Source organism: Arabidopsis thaliana, chromosome 5, assembly GCF_000001735.4.
Source record: "Arabidopsis thaliana chromosome 5, partial sequence".
Classification (NCBI taxonomy): Eukaryota; Viridiplantae; Streptophyta; class Magnoliopsida; order Brassicales; family Brassicaceae; genus Arabidopsis; species Arabidopsis thaliana.
In genome coordinates, this window is record NC_003076.8 from 24,783,401 (window position 1) to 24,798,804 (window position 15,404).

Genomic DNA, 15,404 nt, shown 5'->3' on the forward strand with positions numbered 1-15,404 from the left:
ACAAAAGAATTCTGCCACCACAAGTTTTCTCAAAACAAACCTAAACAACAAGACAAGTGTGAAATTAAAAAATAATAAGCACCAATACGAACTCGCCACGTACATACAGTTGAGCAGAGTTGCTCTCTTTCGGTCTCGATTTCTCAATTCTCACTATACAATACCGACCATTTAAGAGCAGGCAAAACTAATCTGTATGATCGATCTTGTGCTGAAGATATCGAAAAGATGTCATCTTTGGGTAGGATTTTGTCTGTTTCCTACCCACCGGATCCGTACACTTGGCGGTTTTCACAGTATAAGCTGTCTTCTTCACTAGGGCGAAATCGGAGACTCAGATGGCGATTCACGGCGTTGGATCCTGAATCTTCCTCACTCGACTCTGAATCCTCCGCCGATAAATTCGCTTCCGGGTATTCTGAATTTGCTTTAAACTACAGAGCTTGATTGTTTGCGTATTCATTGATAATGAAAGGAAGAATCAATTTTTTTTGTTGGATTGCTCAAGGTTTTGTATAATAGAAGGGCCTGAAACAGTACAGGACTTTGCCAAAATGCAATTACAAGAGATTCAAGATAACATTCGAAGCCGACGAAACAAGATCTTCTTGCACATGGAAGAGGTACTTACTTACTAGTACACAATTGTTTCTTAAAGTAGAAACCTTTCTTATACTGTTCCTTTTTTTTTGTGGTAGGTGCGGAGGCTAAGAATACAACAACGGATTAAAAACACAGAACTTGGTATCATTAACGAAGAACAAGAACATGAATTACCTAATTTCCCATCTTTTATCCCATTCTTACCTCCATTGGTGAGTTTATTACAAGATTTGTGATTCTTTTCACCCTCCCTTGCATGATTGAATTGATTATAAAAATACATTTCGATATTCAGACTGCTGCCAATTTGAAAGTCTATTACGCAACTTGTTTCTCACTCATCGCGGGGATTATCCTATTCGGTGGTCTACTAGCTCCTACTGTAAGTGCTTTTGCTACGCCTTGTTTTTTCAAGATTGGCTTTGTTTGTTCCCTCTAATATAGTTTTCAACGTGTACTCTTTGCCAGCTAGAGCTGAAGTTAGGTATAGGAGGTACATCGTATGCAGATTTCATTCAAAGCCTTCATCTACCTATGCAATTGAGGTTTTAATACTTGTTTCTTTGAGTTTTCTTTCAAACTACTGTCAAGTTTTTTCGCATCTTCATTGCGTTTTTCGTATAATATTTCTTGAAAAGATGCTTAATCTGTGTGTTCATTTGAATAACAGTCAAGTGGACCCGATAGTAGCGTCGTTTTCTGGAGGAGCGGTTGGTGTGATTTCGGCTTTGATGGTAGTAGAAGTTAACAACGTAAAGCAGCAAGAGCACAAGAGATGCAAATACTGTCTAGGAACTGGTATTGTGGCTTACTTTTTCTCCTTTTTCCTTTCAAACATGGTTTTTAAAAAATGAGTCTGGTGGTTCTACAATATGTATTCACATATATTCTTATATAACACAGGGTATCTAGCATGTGCTCGTTGCTCTAGCACAGGTGCTCTTGTTTTAACTGAACCAGTCTCAGCTATTGCTGGTGGGAATCATTCTCTATCACCGCCCAAAACCGAAAGATGTTCAAACTGTTCAGGTGCCGGAAAGGTAAAACACACAAAAACCAAAACATATAAAACACAAAACCTAAAGGTGTGGATACTAAGTTGTATGTGTTTGATGCTCAGGTGATGTGCCCGACATGTCTGTGCACAGGAATGGCTATGGCCAGTGAGCATGATCCTCGTATCGACCCTTTCGATTGAATTTTGCAACACATTCTACTTCCTTAGAATCTCATTCTGTCAGTGTAACTAAAAATGGTATGTACTGATTAAATAATTAGAACCGCATACTTTGATCTGTATATACACACAATTAAAGTTATAATACAATGTTAGACATGTCTTCTCTAAACAACCAACAACTCGAAACCGGCATGTTGTGTACGTCTTGTGAGTTGTGACAGAAAAACGGCATGTAATGTTTGATTTCTCCACTAAGCAAAAAAGCTTTTTTCATGTTAACATATTGTTTTCCTTCATGTTACATTATGTTTTTGTTTCTGAGCTCTAAAACGTTTTCAGTTCCAATGAGAAGAAAAAAGGATGGAATAAGGTGTGTGTGTGTGGCTCAAGGTTCCCAGCCACTCAAGAGAGTGGCGCGAGTGGCTCATTTAACACCATGAGTGAAAGCTCCCATACGGAGGGTGCAGGAATGAGAATGGTGAAACTTGATGTTGTGAAAGGCACGAGCCATGTACTTACTGAAGCTGCGTTTTGCGTATATGTTTGGAAGAATCACCAGTACTTTCTTCACCAGAATCTGCACGTAGACCCTAGAACAAGGGAACTTTAGAAACCAAACTCTTTGGGTAACATAGCTTCAGTGGCGCAAACGAAGGATCAATTCATGCAGAATTAGTGTATGTCAAGAACTCTGTTTCTTCAGACCAATGAATGAGCTTACATGCTCTGTTTCTTGAGAGCTAGGGAATATAAGAAACCTTAAGATTCATAAACTTCAATCTCTTCAACATTATACCACGGCGACATCCCTGAGTTCGTATCTCAACTTACTGATCACGAAATCACCAAGCTTTAGCACAAGATTGATGAATGAATTGGGAAACAGAGCATTTTTGACACTTTTAAAAAACAAAAAAAAGTTTGCTATTTCAGATTTTAATGTGAGAATTGGAGCATTTTTTGAAAATTTGGTATAAGCCTTTTTAAATATTTTCCTTCTTTTTTCTTGAAGATCAAAGCTAAGTAGAGATTTGCTAACACATTTGTAAACCAGGTACTCTTATTTCTTGTAAAAGCAAAACACTAAACAAGCCTCAGCTTCTCCAATAATTACAATATCAGAAAAACAAAAAAAATGTAATAGTACAACAAGTTACATGTTTTTGTGTTTTTTTTTCTTCTTCCAAATATAGTAATTTAAAACGGAGTGGTTGATTAATTTGGTAGTTACATTAGAAAGAAGGAGGAGGCAGGAGCCAGCTAGATCCTTGGATGTAGCCAAGCGAGATGAAGTACTTAGCTTCTATGTCATCAATGTCTTGTGTATACTTTACTCTCTTCTCCTTGTGCGATCCTGTTCCTGTGCACTTATATTCTCCATAGAACACCGTCCTGCTCATCAATCAGTGCATTTTACATTAAAACTTATGTCACATAGTTTTTGATTGATATACTATGGTTTGGACTTTGGACTATACATACTTGTCACGTCCGGCCTCGCGGTTTTCTTGCCATCCAGATGGGTTCACAACACTTGACATATCCGTGTATGCATAAACAACCTTGGGGTGGCTCATCCATGATCGACCCAAGTAGATCCCGGTTCCAGTCCCTGTAACCTTGCAGTGGACGAACGAGTATCCGCTTTTCTCTGCAGCGCTTTTTCCCGCATGAGCTGTGATCACTCTGATTCCATCTCCCACAACGTTTAGTTGTGTACCCTATTTTCATTAACATACAAAACGATTAACGTTAATGATCATCGTTATTGTATATATACACTATGGAGCAAGAGATCTAATTAGGTAGGTACGAGGTACAGAGAGCGTCCGCTTCCAAAGATGAAATCAAATGTGCCTTCGATGTAGCAGTCTTTGAAGAAATGGTTTCCGGTGTCATCGCAAATCGTGTCTTGATAACCGTAAAATTTACAGTTGTAGAAAGCTGCTTTGTTGCCAGAGATTCTCATAGATAAAGCTTGTGCTCCCTTCCTCTTACCATCCGGCATAGGCGCAGAATTCTGAAAACAAAAATTTATTTATCTCATTTGTAAAATAGTGCCGTTTTTTCTTTTTTCTTTCAAAAGTAATGTCACATGTAAGGTAATCATAAACTGTCCTTGATTAGTCCACATATTTTGAGACATATCTTACGATATAAATACCTTAAGGATGATGTTAACAGCCATGAAATAGTCGGACAAGACAATGAGAGTTGCGCTATCGACTGTCCCATATTGTGCTGCGGTACCGTCGAATGTCAATACCGGCATTGCATTTGGATGACCGTACAGTGTGATGAATGGCTTGCTTCTATCTATCGTGACCTTCTCTTTGTATACACCAGGACCTATCTTGATGATCACACGCCTAGTGTTCCCTGCCCGTACACTATTTATCGCTTCGGTTATTGTCTTGAAATGGCCTCTTCCATTTTGTTTCACCTGCATTCGTAGATCCAAAATATATTTTTATGATGTGTAAAACCCAAAATCCTACATACAAAATGCGATATCATATAAAATATCGCAATATCGAACTAAAAAAAAATAGCGTGTTATATTTGTTGAAAATTAACATAAGCAAAACGTCTATTAAGTAATGTTTATAAATATTATCATGCCTTGATGATGCGTGGCTTAGCCTCAGCGGTCAATAGAGCTGGATCTGATGTGCTTTTTCTACTAGCCAACGAAGGGACGTTGGTGTTGAACCACTGCTCGATTCGGCCTTTGTTCTCCGGAATTGGTGCTGCATCGTTACCGAAAACCACGGGCGATGTAATCACCACGAGCAGGATTGTTACTATGAGGGACACATAATTGTATCCCATTGTACTATTAATATTTGTTACTACTTTTCTAAAGTAAAGATGATTAACTTTCTGCTTCTTCCTTTCTTATGGTATATATATCTATACCATCTCTAAAAGCGAAGAATACCCGTTGCCGTTAATTTTTGCTAAATTGGTTTCTGGTTCTTCACTTTTTATTCATTTTAATCCCTTAATAAACTCTATATATATTATGTACTGTTTTAAGTGTTTCAATCTAACTAATTTAGTTTATTTGTCTAGAAAACTAATTTACTTTAAGGTGTAAAACCGACGTTAGTTTTATTTTTGGAACAAATGATTAGCTAATGCTATATTACTAAACAAGAAACTTCTCAATACTAAACATCTAAACCGAACATGGCGTTAAGATATCCCAAATAGTATTGTGAATTAGGCATAAATCGCTATAAAATCAACTTCAGCGACTATTGTTAGTAGGATATCTTCATATCCTTGACTATATTTTTCAATCAAGGTTCTATTTATGTATAGTCGTATATTCACATTAACTATGATTGTAATACCCTAGCTACCTCTCTGTGTATATACGACTGTACATAAATATAACATTGATTGATATAGTCAAAGATATGAAGATGTCGTAATACAATTGTTAGGAACTTCATAGTTCATTTGATCAAAAATAGTGTTATTTTTTATTCAACCAAAAAAAAGTATGTTTACATCATATGCAAGTTGCAACCTTGGATAAAATTCAAAGCTGAAAAGAAAATAGAAAGAGTTTGAAAGTGAAAACAGGGCAATTTCTATAGCCCGTCCTCTAGAATCAGATTGTCGTGTCCCCTGATGGAGCATAATCTCTTGCGGACTACACGATCAACGAGATTGGCGACATATTCAGGAGGGTTCGGGACCTCACTGTGTCGTCTAGAGTTGTGCTCACACCGTTTTTTTTTTTTTTTTGTCATCAAAATCAAATGCACTATCACAGAATATGAGAGGATCCAAACCGGTACATAAATAGGAAAATAAAGGAGCATGCAATCGTGCCTGACGCACCAATATTGAATTTGCTTGCAAATGACTGTTAGGAATCAAGTTGATAGAGAAAGAATCAAATAAACTCTCTTTGACAAGAAAAATAAACAAATAAACTCTCTGAAAAAAAAAAAATCTTGCGTTTTGATTTTGTGACGAGTGTTGTTTTAAGATGAAATAACGTAATGGTGTTCGTCTTAAGTGTGGTCGTTTTCGAACGAGTTTTAATTTCCTTCGTCTATTTCTTAGGTTGTGAATACATCATGCATGCCAGCAACTTAACCCTAACTTATCTGAAACACTATATATACAGTGTGCTTACTTTTATCACATTCAACAAAGACAAAACTCAATTTAAACTTTTTCTAAAACTTTAACCCCTGTACTATATAGGAACAACTCAATTTTTCACCAAAAACAAACTCAACTTTGTTCACGATTCTCATTTTCTAACAACACGAAAAATAAATCGTTAAATCATAAATCGATCACGATACCACGAACCCCTTGTCGTAGGCTTTTATGTCCTAATGCATTTGGTGATGGTGGACGTGTCACCGGAACATTCTGTGGTACCCGCATCTCTGATGAGTGTCCAGAGATGCACATCGACCCCGAGCCGTCTTGTTGCCAGTACACTTCCACCATTACTCCACTTGGATTCTCTGCGTTTTCTGTATCAGGGATCCCAACAAATCTTGCTCCCACAGGTATCTAGACATAAACCATATAACTCAATTTTTCTCAACTCTGCATAATATATATATATATATATATCTGCATGTGGATTTTGATATACCTCTAGTGAGATGCCTGATGCTAACTCCAAAGTGACCATGTTTCCTTCAGCTGTTGCGCTTTCTAGTTCAGCCTGTCTTGCGATGTTGAGAAACACTTCTTCAAGAGTCGCTAGACCAAGTTGGATGTCCGAGATTCCAAATTCAGATTCTCTGTTTTGTAGCTCCTCAAAAAAACCCTGTTGGTCATTGAGACCACAGAGAAAGAATGATGAATATATATCATAGATAGATAGATGAAGATCTATAGGATTTTGAGAGCCTTGTACCGTCAAAAGATTTTCTTTGTCGTGTGGGATAACAAAAGTCATGAAAGCTTTGTTTTCTTCTGTTGGCTCAACTTTCAGATGCTGCAAAAAAGGAACACTTAACTCTCTCTTTTTTTTTTTTTTGCTAGTATACTTTTGAGTGTATGTTACCTCTTTAAAAAATTTCTTCAATGGCTCGTGCGAAGCTCCAACACCGATGTTATTGTCATTTTTGTTTTCGATGAAGCTAACGGTAGCAACAAATCCCGTGCCAAAGCGAGATTTTAACCTGATTGAGGTTCCAATGCAGCGGAGCCTGCCTTTAGCCATGATCCCTATTCGATCACTTAAAATATCAGCTTCCTCCATAGAATGCGTCGTTAGTATGATGGCACGACCTTTCTTTGACTCTTGTATAATGTCCCACACATGTCTCCTCGTGATAGGGTCCATGCCAGTAGTCTAGAATCCATGTATAAACAACCATCTTAAAATTAATTGTTTTTATATATAGACACATATTTAAAGAAGAATGTAGCAAGTTGACATGCCGGTTCATCTAGGAAGACCAGCTTGGGATCGCCGATAAGTGCTACCGCAACACTGAGTCGACGTTTCATTCCACCACTGTAACTTCCTGCTCTAACTTTCGCCGCTCCTGTCAGTTTTACATCCGCCAGTAACTTCTCAGCAGTCTATAACAGAAACGAAACTTGTAAGATAAGTTGCATGGATTGGAAAGTTCAATAAAATCATCAGACCTCTTTGCACTTTGAGATTTTTCAGTCGGCCTACCGATTTGATCGATGCTGGTGGCAACCCTTTGATGCTAGCAAAGAGGTGGAGGTGTTGTTCACTAGACAAAGCATCCCAAAGAATATCAAACTATAAAAAAAGAAAAACGTGTAAGAGATGATTGTATAAGAGACAATGCTAGAAACATTTATGAGATTGATACTTACCTGAGGACATACTCCTATCATTTTGCGAATGTTAGATATACCCACAGAACTTCTTATGGAGTCTCCATATATAAGAGCTGTTTAAGTCAATCACATGGATATTATTAGAATGGTTAAAAATGCTTTGAGAACTTTTTGCTTCCTCTCTAAACAGATACTTACCATCACCACCAGTAACTGGATTTATGCCAGTCAAACAACTAATAGTAGTTGTTTTCCCCGCGCCATTAGGTCCAAGAAGACAAAACAACTGATCTTTGGCAATATTCATCCACAAACCCTGAAATTTTTTCAATGAATTAATAGTTGAATAATAAATGTAACTGTTGTAACACAGGGTACATGATCAGCTAGGAAAAGCTTTGGCAAAAACCATTCATTACCGGAAAGATTTATCCATCGGAAGATAATATACCTTTACAGCATGAAAAGGCGAAGTTTTGGTGCATTTGCAGCATCCAAGCTTTGTAGTTCCAGGATATGTCTTTGCAAGACCATGTATTTGAACTGCAATGTTAGGATCAGCTATTCCGTCCATTGCTTGTTGTTTAACTTCTGTCTCTTCTTCAAGCACATCTTTGTCATTTGGCGTATTATGCTCTACTAGTGGAACTGAACCAACACAGCTAAAAATGCTACCTTCTGTAAAATGTAATATTTATGTTAATTTTACTAATGTTTCCCAACACAAAGAATATTTGTTCTTAAATAACCTTCCACTTTGTTGCCTCCTTTGCCAGTCCAATAACCAGGTGCTAAAAAGTAGAAGATCGGTTTTCTTACACCGGAGGCGTTGGGAATAATATTGTCAAAGTAGATAGCCAGAACAAACCAGAATAGGAATGTCCCAAGGAGCCACTGGTAGATAATGTTCTACCAAAATTTAAAATACTTGTTAGAGAATGCTATTAGACAACGTAACTAGTAAAATTTATTTTGAATGTCTGCATACAATAGAAATTACGCAAGTCGCTTGGCCCCCTTCACATACGGCTCTATTACTCCAACTGATTCCAGAGCTTTTGGGAGTTGAGGTTGCATCAAGAAGAAGCTTAAGTCCCGCAGAAAAAGTGTTGGGTGGAAAAAGAGACCACATCACCCGGCGAGAAACTGCATATGAGCTGGAATAAGGGAATCCAGTAGCTGATACAAACTGCAATTAGAATTGTAACCAAGTAAGATATTAAAGATTTTGATCAAGAACCAGTTTATTAATTACTATTTTTAGCTAGACAAGTTATCATACCTGTGTTATAAAACCAATCAAAAACACAAGGAAACCGACAGTTGTTGCCGAAGATGATTTGCTAATGATAGATGATAGCGCAAATGCTAGGCCAATCTAGCAACACAAGTAAATTGATAACTTAAAAACTAGGGATAATACATTAAAAAAAAAAACTAATTAGAAAAAATGAAGGATTTTTACCATATTAAACTGAAAAAGCAAGAAAAGTAGGAAGACAAGAACAAAACTGTTCTTCAAGAAAAAATCAAAGCGGAATATCATTCCAAAGAGGACCAAGAAAAGTGAGGAGACAAGGGTAAGGATTCCTTCCCAGGTTAGCCATGACAACCAATATGCAGAATCATAAACACCCATCATTGTCATTGCCTGCCGAAGTTTTAGCTCTTTCTCGGTGACCAGGGCACCGAGTTGGAGAACAAAACCAAACATGGAGAAAGCAAGAAAGAACACTGGTCCCATGACTGAGAGTGCAGAGGTAGTTTCAGTTATAATAGCTGGTCTTGCAAATTCCTTAAATCCCAAACCCCAACCAAAATTTGGATCTCCAAGTAAAGACCTTGCGATTTCACGCTCTGCAGCGACTTGAAGAGGAACAAGGAACTTAAACGTAGGATCTTCAGTCTGACCACGTTTACTCTCCGATGAAGAATTTGTTTGAACACCATAGCTGATTACTGAAGCATTCCTTTCCACAAAATGCAAAGCTCCTGGAACTTGCAAGGGATGTGACAGAAGCCATGTATCTACCTCATCAGGCTCCTTGAACGACTGAACCTGAACAACATCGAATCCAACACATTAAATAACCGTAGAAACTTAACCAAGGGAAACCAATGAAGTAATACCTTGTTGGTTGGAATTGGTCTCCCTGGATTGTTAGCCATAATTGCAGAGACGATATCAGTAACGCGGCGACTATTGTTCCCACTCCACACAAAGTCATAGCAAGGAAGCTTCACAAAGAACTTGTCCTCACAAGGAAGAATCGGTGGGGATACCAATAGTGTAGGATCAGTGATATTCTTGTACGCACTCGAGGATGCGTCGCTTGCTTTCATGGCTTCCTCTATACAAAAGATGAGAAGGATGAAGAAGAATGAAGAGAAGATTTGAAGACACGTGGCTCTCTTGTTCCGCCATGAAAGCAATAGATTCTTCCCGAACAACGCCGTGAACTGCTGGTAGAGAAGCGGCAAGCCTTCTTGCAAAATCATTATCAAGTTTTTTAAAAAAAAATCTTTCTTTTTCGAAGTAAATTGTTTGTCTTAGAAAAAAAAAAAGCAAAATTTTAATCTATAAAGTTCCCACACACCCCACAAAAAAAGGATTGACCAATATTAATTAGAAAGAAAATAAAAACTATCCAGCTTTTGTCCAATTTTTTCGATTGACTACATTTCATCCCCATCTTGAAAAATGTGTAAAATTGAGACCTCGCATATTTTTCGCATTTAATTGGAGACCACATATATATATTTGGCACTTAAAACAAGCGCAAGTTTAAAGGAAGAAACGATTACTTAAATTGGCAAGGGAAAAAAAAAAGAGACGACAAAGTGCGACTACCTAAGCTTCTTTCTTTCTTCATCAATGGTGAATCCTAGCCCAGCAAGTTTTTGGACGCAAGCCAATGCGTTACTTAGGAAGAACTTAACCTACCAGGTATGTTTTCATATTGCCGTTTCCGGCAAGTTACTTAGAATATTTTTTTTTATAACGATCTAATTGCCTGAACCCTGAAATGGCAGAGGAAACACATATGGACGAATGTTCGACTCATCCTGGTTCCACTCTTCCTCTGTTTAATTCTGCTGGCGATTCAACAAGTGCTTGATGCCTTGATGAAGGGTGTCTCTGATATGTCTAATTGTGGAGGCAACGTTACTTTGCCTGGTGGTATCTGTCCCATCCCAAACCCTCCATCGTTGCCTCCGATGTTGCAGATTCCACAACATGAACTCCGTTCCGTTAAGACCGATTTCTTTTCCTACAAAGATCTCCCTGACAAGTTATGCAGAGAAACAGGTTCTTGTCCCGTAACGATACTTTTCACTGGTGATAAACTGCCCCTTGGAAAAGCTTTATCCGCAAATATCTTCAGCACTTCTTTTGTGGTTAATTCCTCCGACCTCTTGCCTACTTTAGCCAATAACGTTTTGGTATCTCTCTCCATCTATCTCTGAGTGCAGTTGCATTGCATGATTCTCTTATCTCTCAACCACTTCTTTTACTCGAGCGAGAGATGATATGACTTTCAGGGTTCAACAGAAGCAGCGGGGGAAGACAATTATGAAGATCCGGGGATTGCCTCAGATCTTCCTATTTACAGTATCCAACCTTCGTGCAGTGCAAACTCTACATGGCCACTCTCGCTCGGACAAATTCAGACAGGTAATTTTTTTATTGTTTTTTGTGAATCACTAAGTGGTTCTTTAGTGATTCTGGGCATATCCTCTGAGACATGTTTTGACATGGATCTAGACGTAAGAAATGCGTTTTTTTTTTTTTGTTGTTTTTATAAATCATTTTGATGATCGTTTGTGTCTATATTATTAATTATCTCAGCCGTGAAGTGTGTTCAAGGGTTGTGTCTCTGGAGAAATAACTCTGTAGAGGTCAATGATGAGCTTTTCAAGGGTAGTTGGAGGGGAAATCCTGCGGGGATGCCAAATGAGATCGTTGCAGGTTTGTTAAAATCTTCCATTAGTTTATATATCCTTGGTGGTTACGTTATTATGCCATTTATATTATGTCTGCCTTTTTCGTTTCGTTAGCATATGATCTCATGAGCACGGATAGGAAAAATTTCAATGTGACCATATGGTATAACTCAACCTACAATGATGAGTTTGCAACTGGTCAGGCTTTAAAGCTGGTCCGAGTTCCCCGCTCTATTAATCTGGTAACAAATATATATGGTGATCATGTACTCTCAGACATGGTTGCATTTCGCCTTCGATTTCATATTTATCTCGTGCTGCAGATATCAAATGCTTATCTTAAGTTTCTAAAAGGCCCTGGGACAAGGATATTATTTGAGTTTCTCAAAGAAGTTCCTAAAGAAGAAACTAAAATGAATCAAGACATTGCGTCCTTGCTTGGGCCACTTTTCTTCACTTGGGTTGTTCTTCTTTTGTTCCCCGTAAGTTCTCTTACACGCTAGTTAATTTGCATCCCCATTATATTGTACGTTTAATAAATAAGAAATCTTGCATGCAAATGCAGGTAATCTTGACATCATTGGTGTATGAGAAACAAGAACGTCTAAGAATTATAATGAAAATGCACGGGCTAGGCGATGGTCCATATTGGATGATTTCCTATGCCTATTTTCTCACCATATCTATGTTGTATGTTATTTCTTTGGTGGGCTTCGGGTCTGCTATAGGACTCAAGTATTTCCGGCGCAATGACTACAGCATCCAGTTTGTTTTCTATTTCATCTACTCAAATCTACAAATCTCCCTCGCTTTTCTAGTCTCTTCGATATTCTCAAAGGTTAAGACTGTAACAGGTATACCACATTTCCTGAATATTCCACTGCTCAAGAACATGTCAGAGTTGAAATTTGAATGGATTTCTCTGTTTTATGGCTTAATTAATATTGTAGTCATTGCTTACATACTGGTGTACGGAACCGGGCTCTTGGGTAGCTTTCTTTTCCAAAAAATGATTGAAACTCAGTCATTCCCCGGTAATTTAGTCAACAACTTGACAAACAAACAAAAATCAAAGATGCTCATGTTTATTTACTATACAATGTATGTACGTTTGCAGAAGAATGGATTCTTGCCATGGAGTTGTATCCCGGCTTTTCTCTATACCGCGGGTTGTATGAGTTCTCGCAATATGCATCCCGAGGAAACGGGATGAAGTGGCAAGATCTCAGTGATAGCGGAATGGGTGAAGTTTTCTGTATCATGTCAGTAGAGTGGTTTCTTGCTCTCATAGTAGCCTACTATATCGATCAGGTTTTCACATCCGGAAAGCATCCTTTCTTTTTCTTGGTGAACCTTTTCAAAAGTCCTTCTTCCCTACCAAGGAGGCCTACTGTGCAAAGGTTGGATTCTAAAAGAGTATTCATAGATATGGACAAACATGATGTCACTCAAGAGGTATGGGAGAAGTCAAGTTTTTTCTTTGCCATTCCATTTTTCCATATTTCAAAGCCCTCATGATAACAAAGAAAATAATAATCAGAGGGAATCAGTTCAAAAATTGAGGAATGAAGGTAGCACAGGGCATGCCATCTTGTGTGACAACTTGAAAAAGGTTTATCCAGGTAGAGATGGTAACCCGCCAAAAATGGCCGTAAGAGGGTTGTATCTCAGTGTGTCTTCAGGAGAATGCTTCGGCATGCTTGGACCTAATGGTGCCGGCAAAACTTCCTTCATCAGTATGGTCAGTTTTGCAAACAAATGTTGTTTTCAGAGTGTCAAATTTAGTAATCTACTGCTGTGTTTTCTTTGCTGCACTAGATGACAGGACTCCTCAAACCGTCATCTGGAACAGCTTTGGTTCAGGGTTTGGACATATGCAAGGATATGAACAAAGTATACACGAGCATGGGCGTATGCCCGCAGCACGAGTAAATCCTCTAAATGATTTTTGAATTTTTTTACTACCAAGCAAATAATGAACAACTTTTTGAAAAAATGTTATTCTCTTGGTTTCAGCTTGCTTTGGGAGACGCTAACAGGAAGGGAACATCTTCTCTTTTACGGTCGACTTAAAAATATCAAGGGCTCTGATCTTACACAAGTATATATGTTTACCACCTGGCTAATTTTTATTTTATTTTATATGTGTTGTTATTCTTGAAGACAATAACAAGAATATATATATATATATATATATATGATCATTTCAAGGCTGTTGAAGAATCTCTCAAAAGTGTCAGCCTTTACGATGGAGGAGTTGGCGACAAACCTGCTGGTAATTATAGTGGAGGTATGAAAAGGAGGCTTAGCGTGGCCATATCGCTTATCGGGAACCCCAAGGTACATACATTCTTGTTAGTCGAGTGATTTTGTCTAGCAATAGCTCATGATAATTATTAACAAACTCAAGGTCTCTCTAAAATAGGTGGTTTATTTAGATGAGCCAAGCACAGGACTTGATCCAGCCTCGAGAAAGAATTTATGGAATGTGATCAAGCGTGCAAAACAAAACACAGCAATAATTCTCACAAGTATACATATATTAGTTTCTCCACTTACGGAATGTGATTGAGTATGCCTCCTAAATTATACTTAATATTAACGTTAAGACAAGATTTTCAGCTCATTCCATGGAAGAAGCCGAATTTCTATGCGACAGATTAGGAATTTTTGTCGACGGAGGCTTGCAATGCATAGGAAACTCCAAGGAACTGAAGAGCAGGTACGGTGGATCATATGTCTTCACAATGACAACATCTTCAAAACATGAGGAAGAGGTAGAGAGATTGGTTGAATCTGTCTCTCCCAACGCCAAGAAGATATATCACCTTGCTGGTACTCAGAAATTTGAGCTCCCAAAGCAAGAGGTTCGAATTGCTGAGGTGTTTCGCGCTGTTGAAAAGGCCAAAGCCAACTTCACAGTCTTTGCATGGGGGCTCGCCGACACAACGCTCGAAGATGTCTTTATCAAAGTCGCTAGAACTGCTCAAGCCTTCATTTCTTTGTCTTAAAAGCTATTTTTTACAGTTATAGGGTTCTCTTTCTTGGGTCAAAATTCTATGTCTTGAAACACACGCAAACTTACCACCATCTTGAGTCTCCTTGTGATTGCTGCTATGAGAATCAAAGAAGCTTCTGAGATCCCAGAACCATATGTGTTATTACTTTGGAGAATGGGGAAACAGATGATAAAAGCTTAAAGAAGAAAAAGATAAGGTTTGCGACATTTGCCACTGGGATTGTTCACGGCCTGCAACCGGATGCTATATCTGATGATGGTACAAATTTTGTCACCTAAAGACGTTACTAGGAATTCTGTTCTTGTTGCTGCTTTTATTCATTAATTATTGCTTCATGTAAATCTTGTCGTTGCAAGATCTTTGTTCTTGTATGTTGGACAATGCCAATGTGCTACTATCGCTGAGTGAATTATACAAGGACACAGTACACTGATTATGAAGATTCTTAGAGACAATCTTACTTTGTGGATCATTCGTAAGCATCAACACAATATACATTGATCATTAATTGTTCACTAAGTTGTGTAATTGACATGATTATAACTCTTTGGTCAATAGGACGAAGCAGGAGATGAGATCAAGGAGGCAGAAGCAAATTAGGTCTTGTGCAAGTGTCATTCTTGTTTCACTGTCTTGTCGGAACCAAAGCATAGTTAATTCACAAATTCTAGTACTCTCTTGATTCAATGTATTGTAGCGAGTAAAAGCAAACATGTGCAAGCAAGAGTTGTTTCTTTTGGTGAATATGTATTGGCTTTGAACTTATAAGGAAATGGAGCAGCATAACAAATCCATTGATTCCTTCCTTGTTGTGGATTTGCTGTATATCTCCAGAATTGCTGATTTGATTG

The 15,404-nt window shown here is 38.1% G+C and overlaps 4 protein-coding genes across 9 annotated transcripts; 2 read left to right on the top strand and 2 right to left on the bottom strand.

Annotated features, from left to right (window-relative positions):
- Positions 1–28: 28 nt before the first annotated feature.
- On the top strand, positions 29–2,865 carry AT5G61670 (orange protein). 2 transcript variants are annotated; one of them, NM_203246.3, is made up of 9 exons: positions 104–413; positions 509–623; positions 699–815; positions 899–985; positions 1,072–1,148; positions 1,274–1,401; positions 1,507–1,643; positions 1,724–1,858; positions 2,123–2,756. In NM_203246.3, the coding sequence occupies exons 1-8, from the start codon at positions 229–231 to the stop codon at positions 1,799–1,801; spliced, it is 924 nt and encodes a 307-aa protein (NP_974975.1). In that variant the 5' UTR covers positions 104–228; the 3' UTR covers positions 1,802–1,858; positions 2,123–2,756. The 2 variants fall into 2 exon arrangements, with proteins under 2 accessions (NP_200975.1, NP_974975.1); NM_125561.4 differs by having other exon boundaries at positions 29–413; positions 1,724–2,865.
- AT5G61680 (Pectin lyase-like superfamily protein) lies at positions 2,762–4,660 on the bottom strand. Its single transcript, NM_001345486.1, has 5 exons — positions 4,406–4,660; positions 3,948–4,226; positions 3,597–3,803; positions 3,266–3,504; positions 2,762–3,175 (listed from the first exon to the last, which is right to left on the bottom strand). The coding sequence occupies exons 1-5, from the start codon at positions 4,613–4,615 to the stop codon at positions 3,016–3,018; spliced, it is 1,095 nt and encodes a 364-aa protein (NP_001318857.1). The 5' UTR covers positions 4,616–4,660; the 3' UTR covers positions 2,762–3,015.
- Positions 4,661–5,836: 1,176 nt separating this feature from the next.
- ABCA11 (ABC2 homolog 15) lies at positions 5,837–10,128 on the bottom strand. Of its 2 annotated transcripts, none has more exons than NM_001345488.1 (14): positions 9,719–10,128; positions 9,054–9,647; positions 8,871–8,966; positions 8,577–8,777; positions 8,338–8,497; positions 8,040–8,266; positions 7,787–7,904; positions 7,625–7,701; positions 7,458–7,547; positions 7,214–7,357; positions 6,834–7,124; positions 6,684–6,764; positions 6,417–6,593; positions 5,837–6,331 (listed from the first exon to the last, which is right to left on the bottom strand). In NM_001345488.1, exons 1-14 carry the CDS (start codon positions 10,085–10,087, stop codon positions 6,095–6,097), a joined length of 2,862 nt encoding a protein of 953 aa, NP_001332171.1. In that variant the 5' UTR covers positions 10,088–10,128; the 3' UTR covers positions 5,837–6,094. The 2 variants fall into 2 exon arrangements, with proteins under 2 accessions (NP_001332171.1, NP_001318858.1); NM_001345487.1 differs by having other exon boundaries at positions 5,847–6,331; positions 7,214–7,320; positions 7,424–7,547.
- A 250-nt stretch (positions 10,129–10,378) lies between these two features.
- ABCA12 (ABC2 homolog 16) lies at positions 10,379–15,345 on the top strand (the record flags this gene model as incomplete). Of its 4 annotated transcripts, NM_001345492.1 has the most annotated exons (16): positions 10,404–10,535; positions 10,622–11,032; positions 11,132–11,264; positions 11,439–11,558; positions 11,648–11,775; positions 11,857–12,015; positions 12,099–12,387; positions 12,484–12,567; positions 12,651–12,988; positions 13,074–13,274; positions 13,352–13,461; positions 13,550–13,634; positions 13,745–13,873; positions 13,959–14,105; positions 14,193–15,028; positions 15,112–15,287. In NM_001345492.1, 14 exons carry the CDS (start codon positions 10,464–10,466, stop codon positions 14,103–14,105), a joined length of 2,406 nt encoding a protein of 801 aa, NP_001332311.1. The 4 variants fall into 4 exon arrangements, with proteins under 4 accessions (NP_001332309.1, NP_001332311.1, NP_001332310.1 ...); NM_001345490.1 differs by having other exon boundaries at positions 10,379–10,535; positions 13,959–15,028; positions 15,112–15,345; NM_001345489.1 differs by lacking the exon at positions 15,112–15,287 and having other exon boundaries at positions 10,464–10,535; positions 13,959–14,064; positions 14,156–14,544.
- Positions 15,346–15,404: the final 59 nt, after the last annotated feature.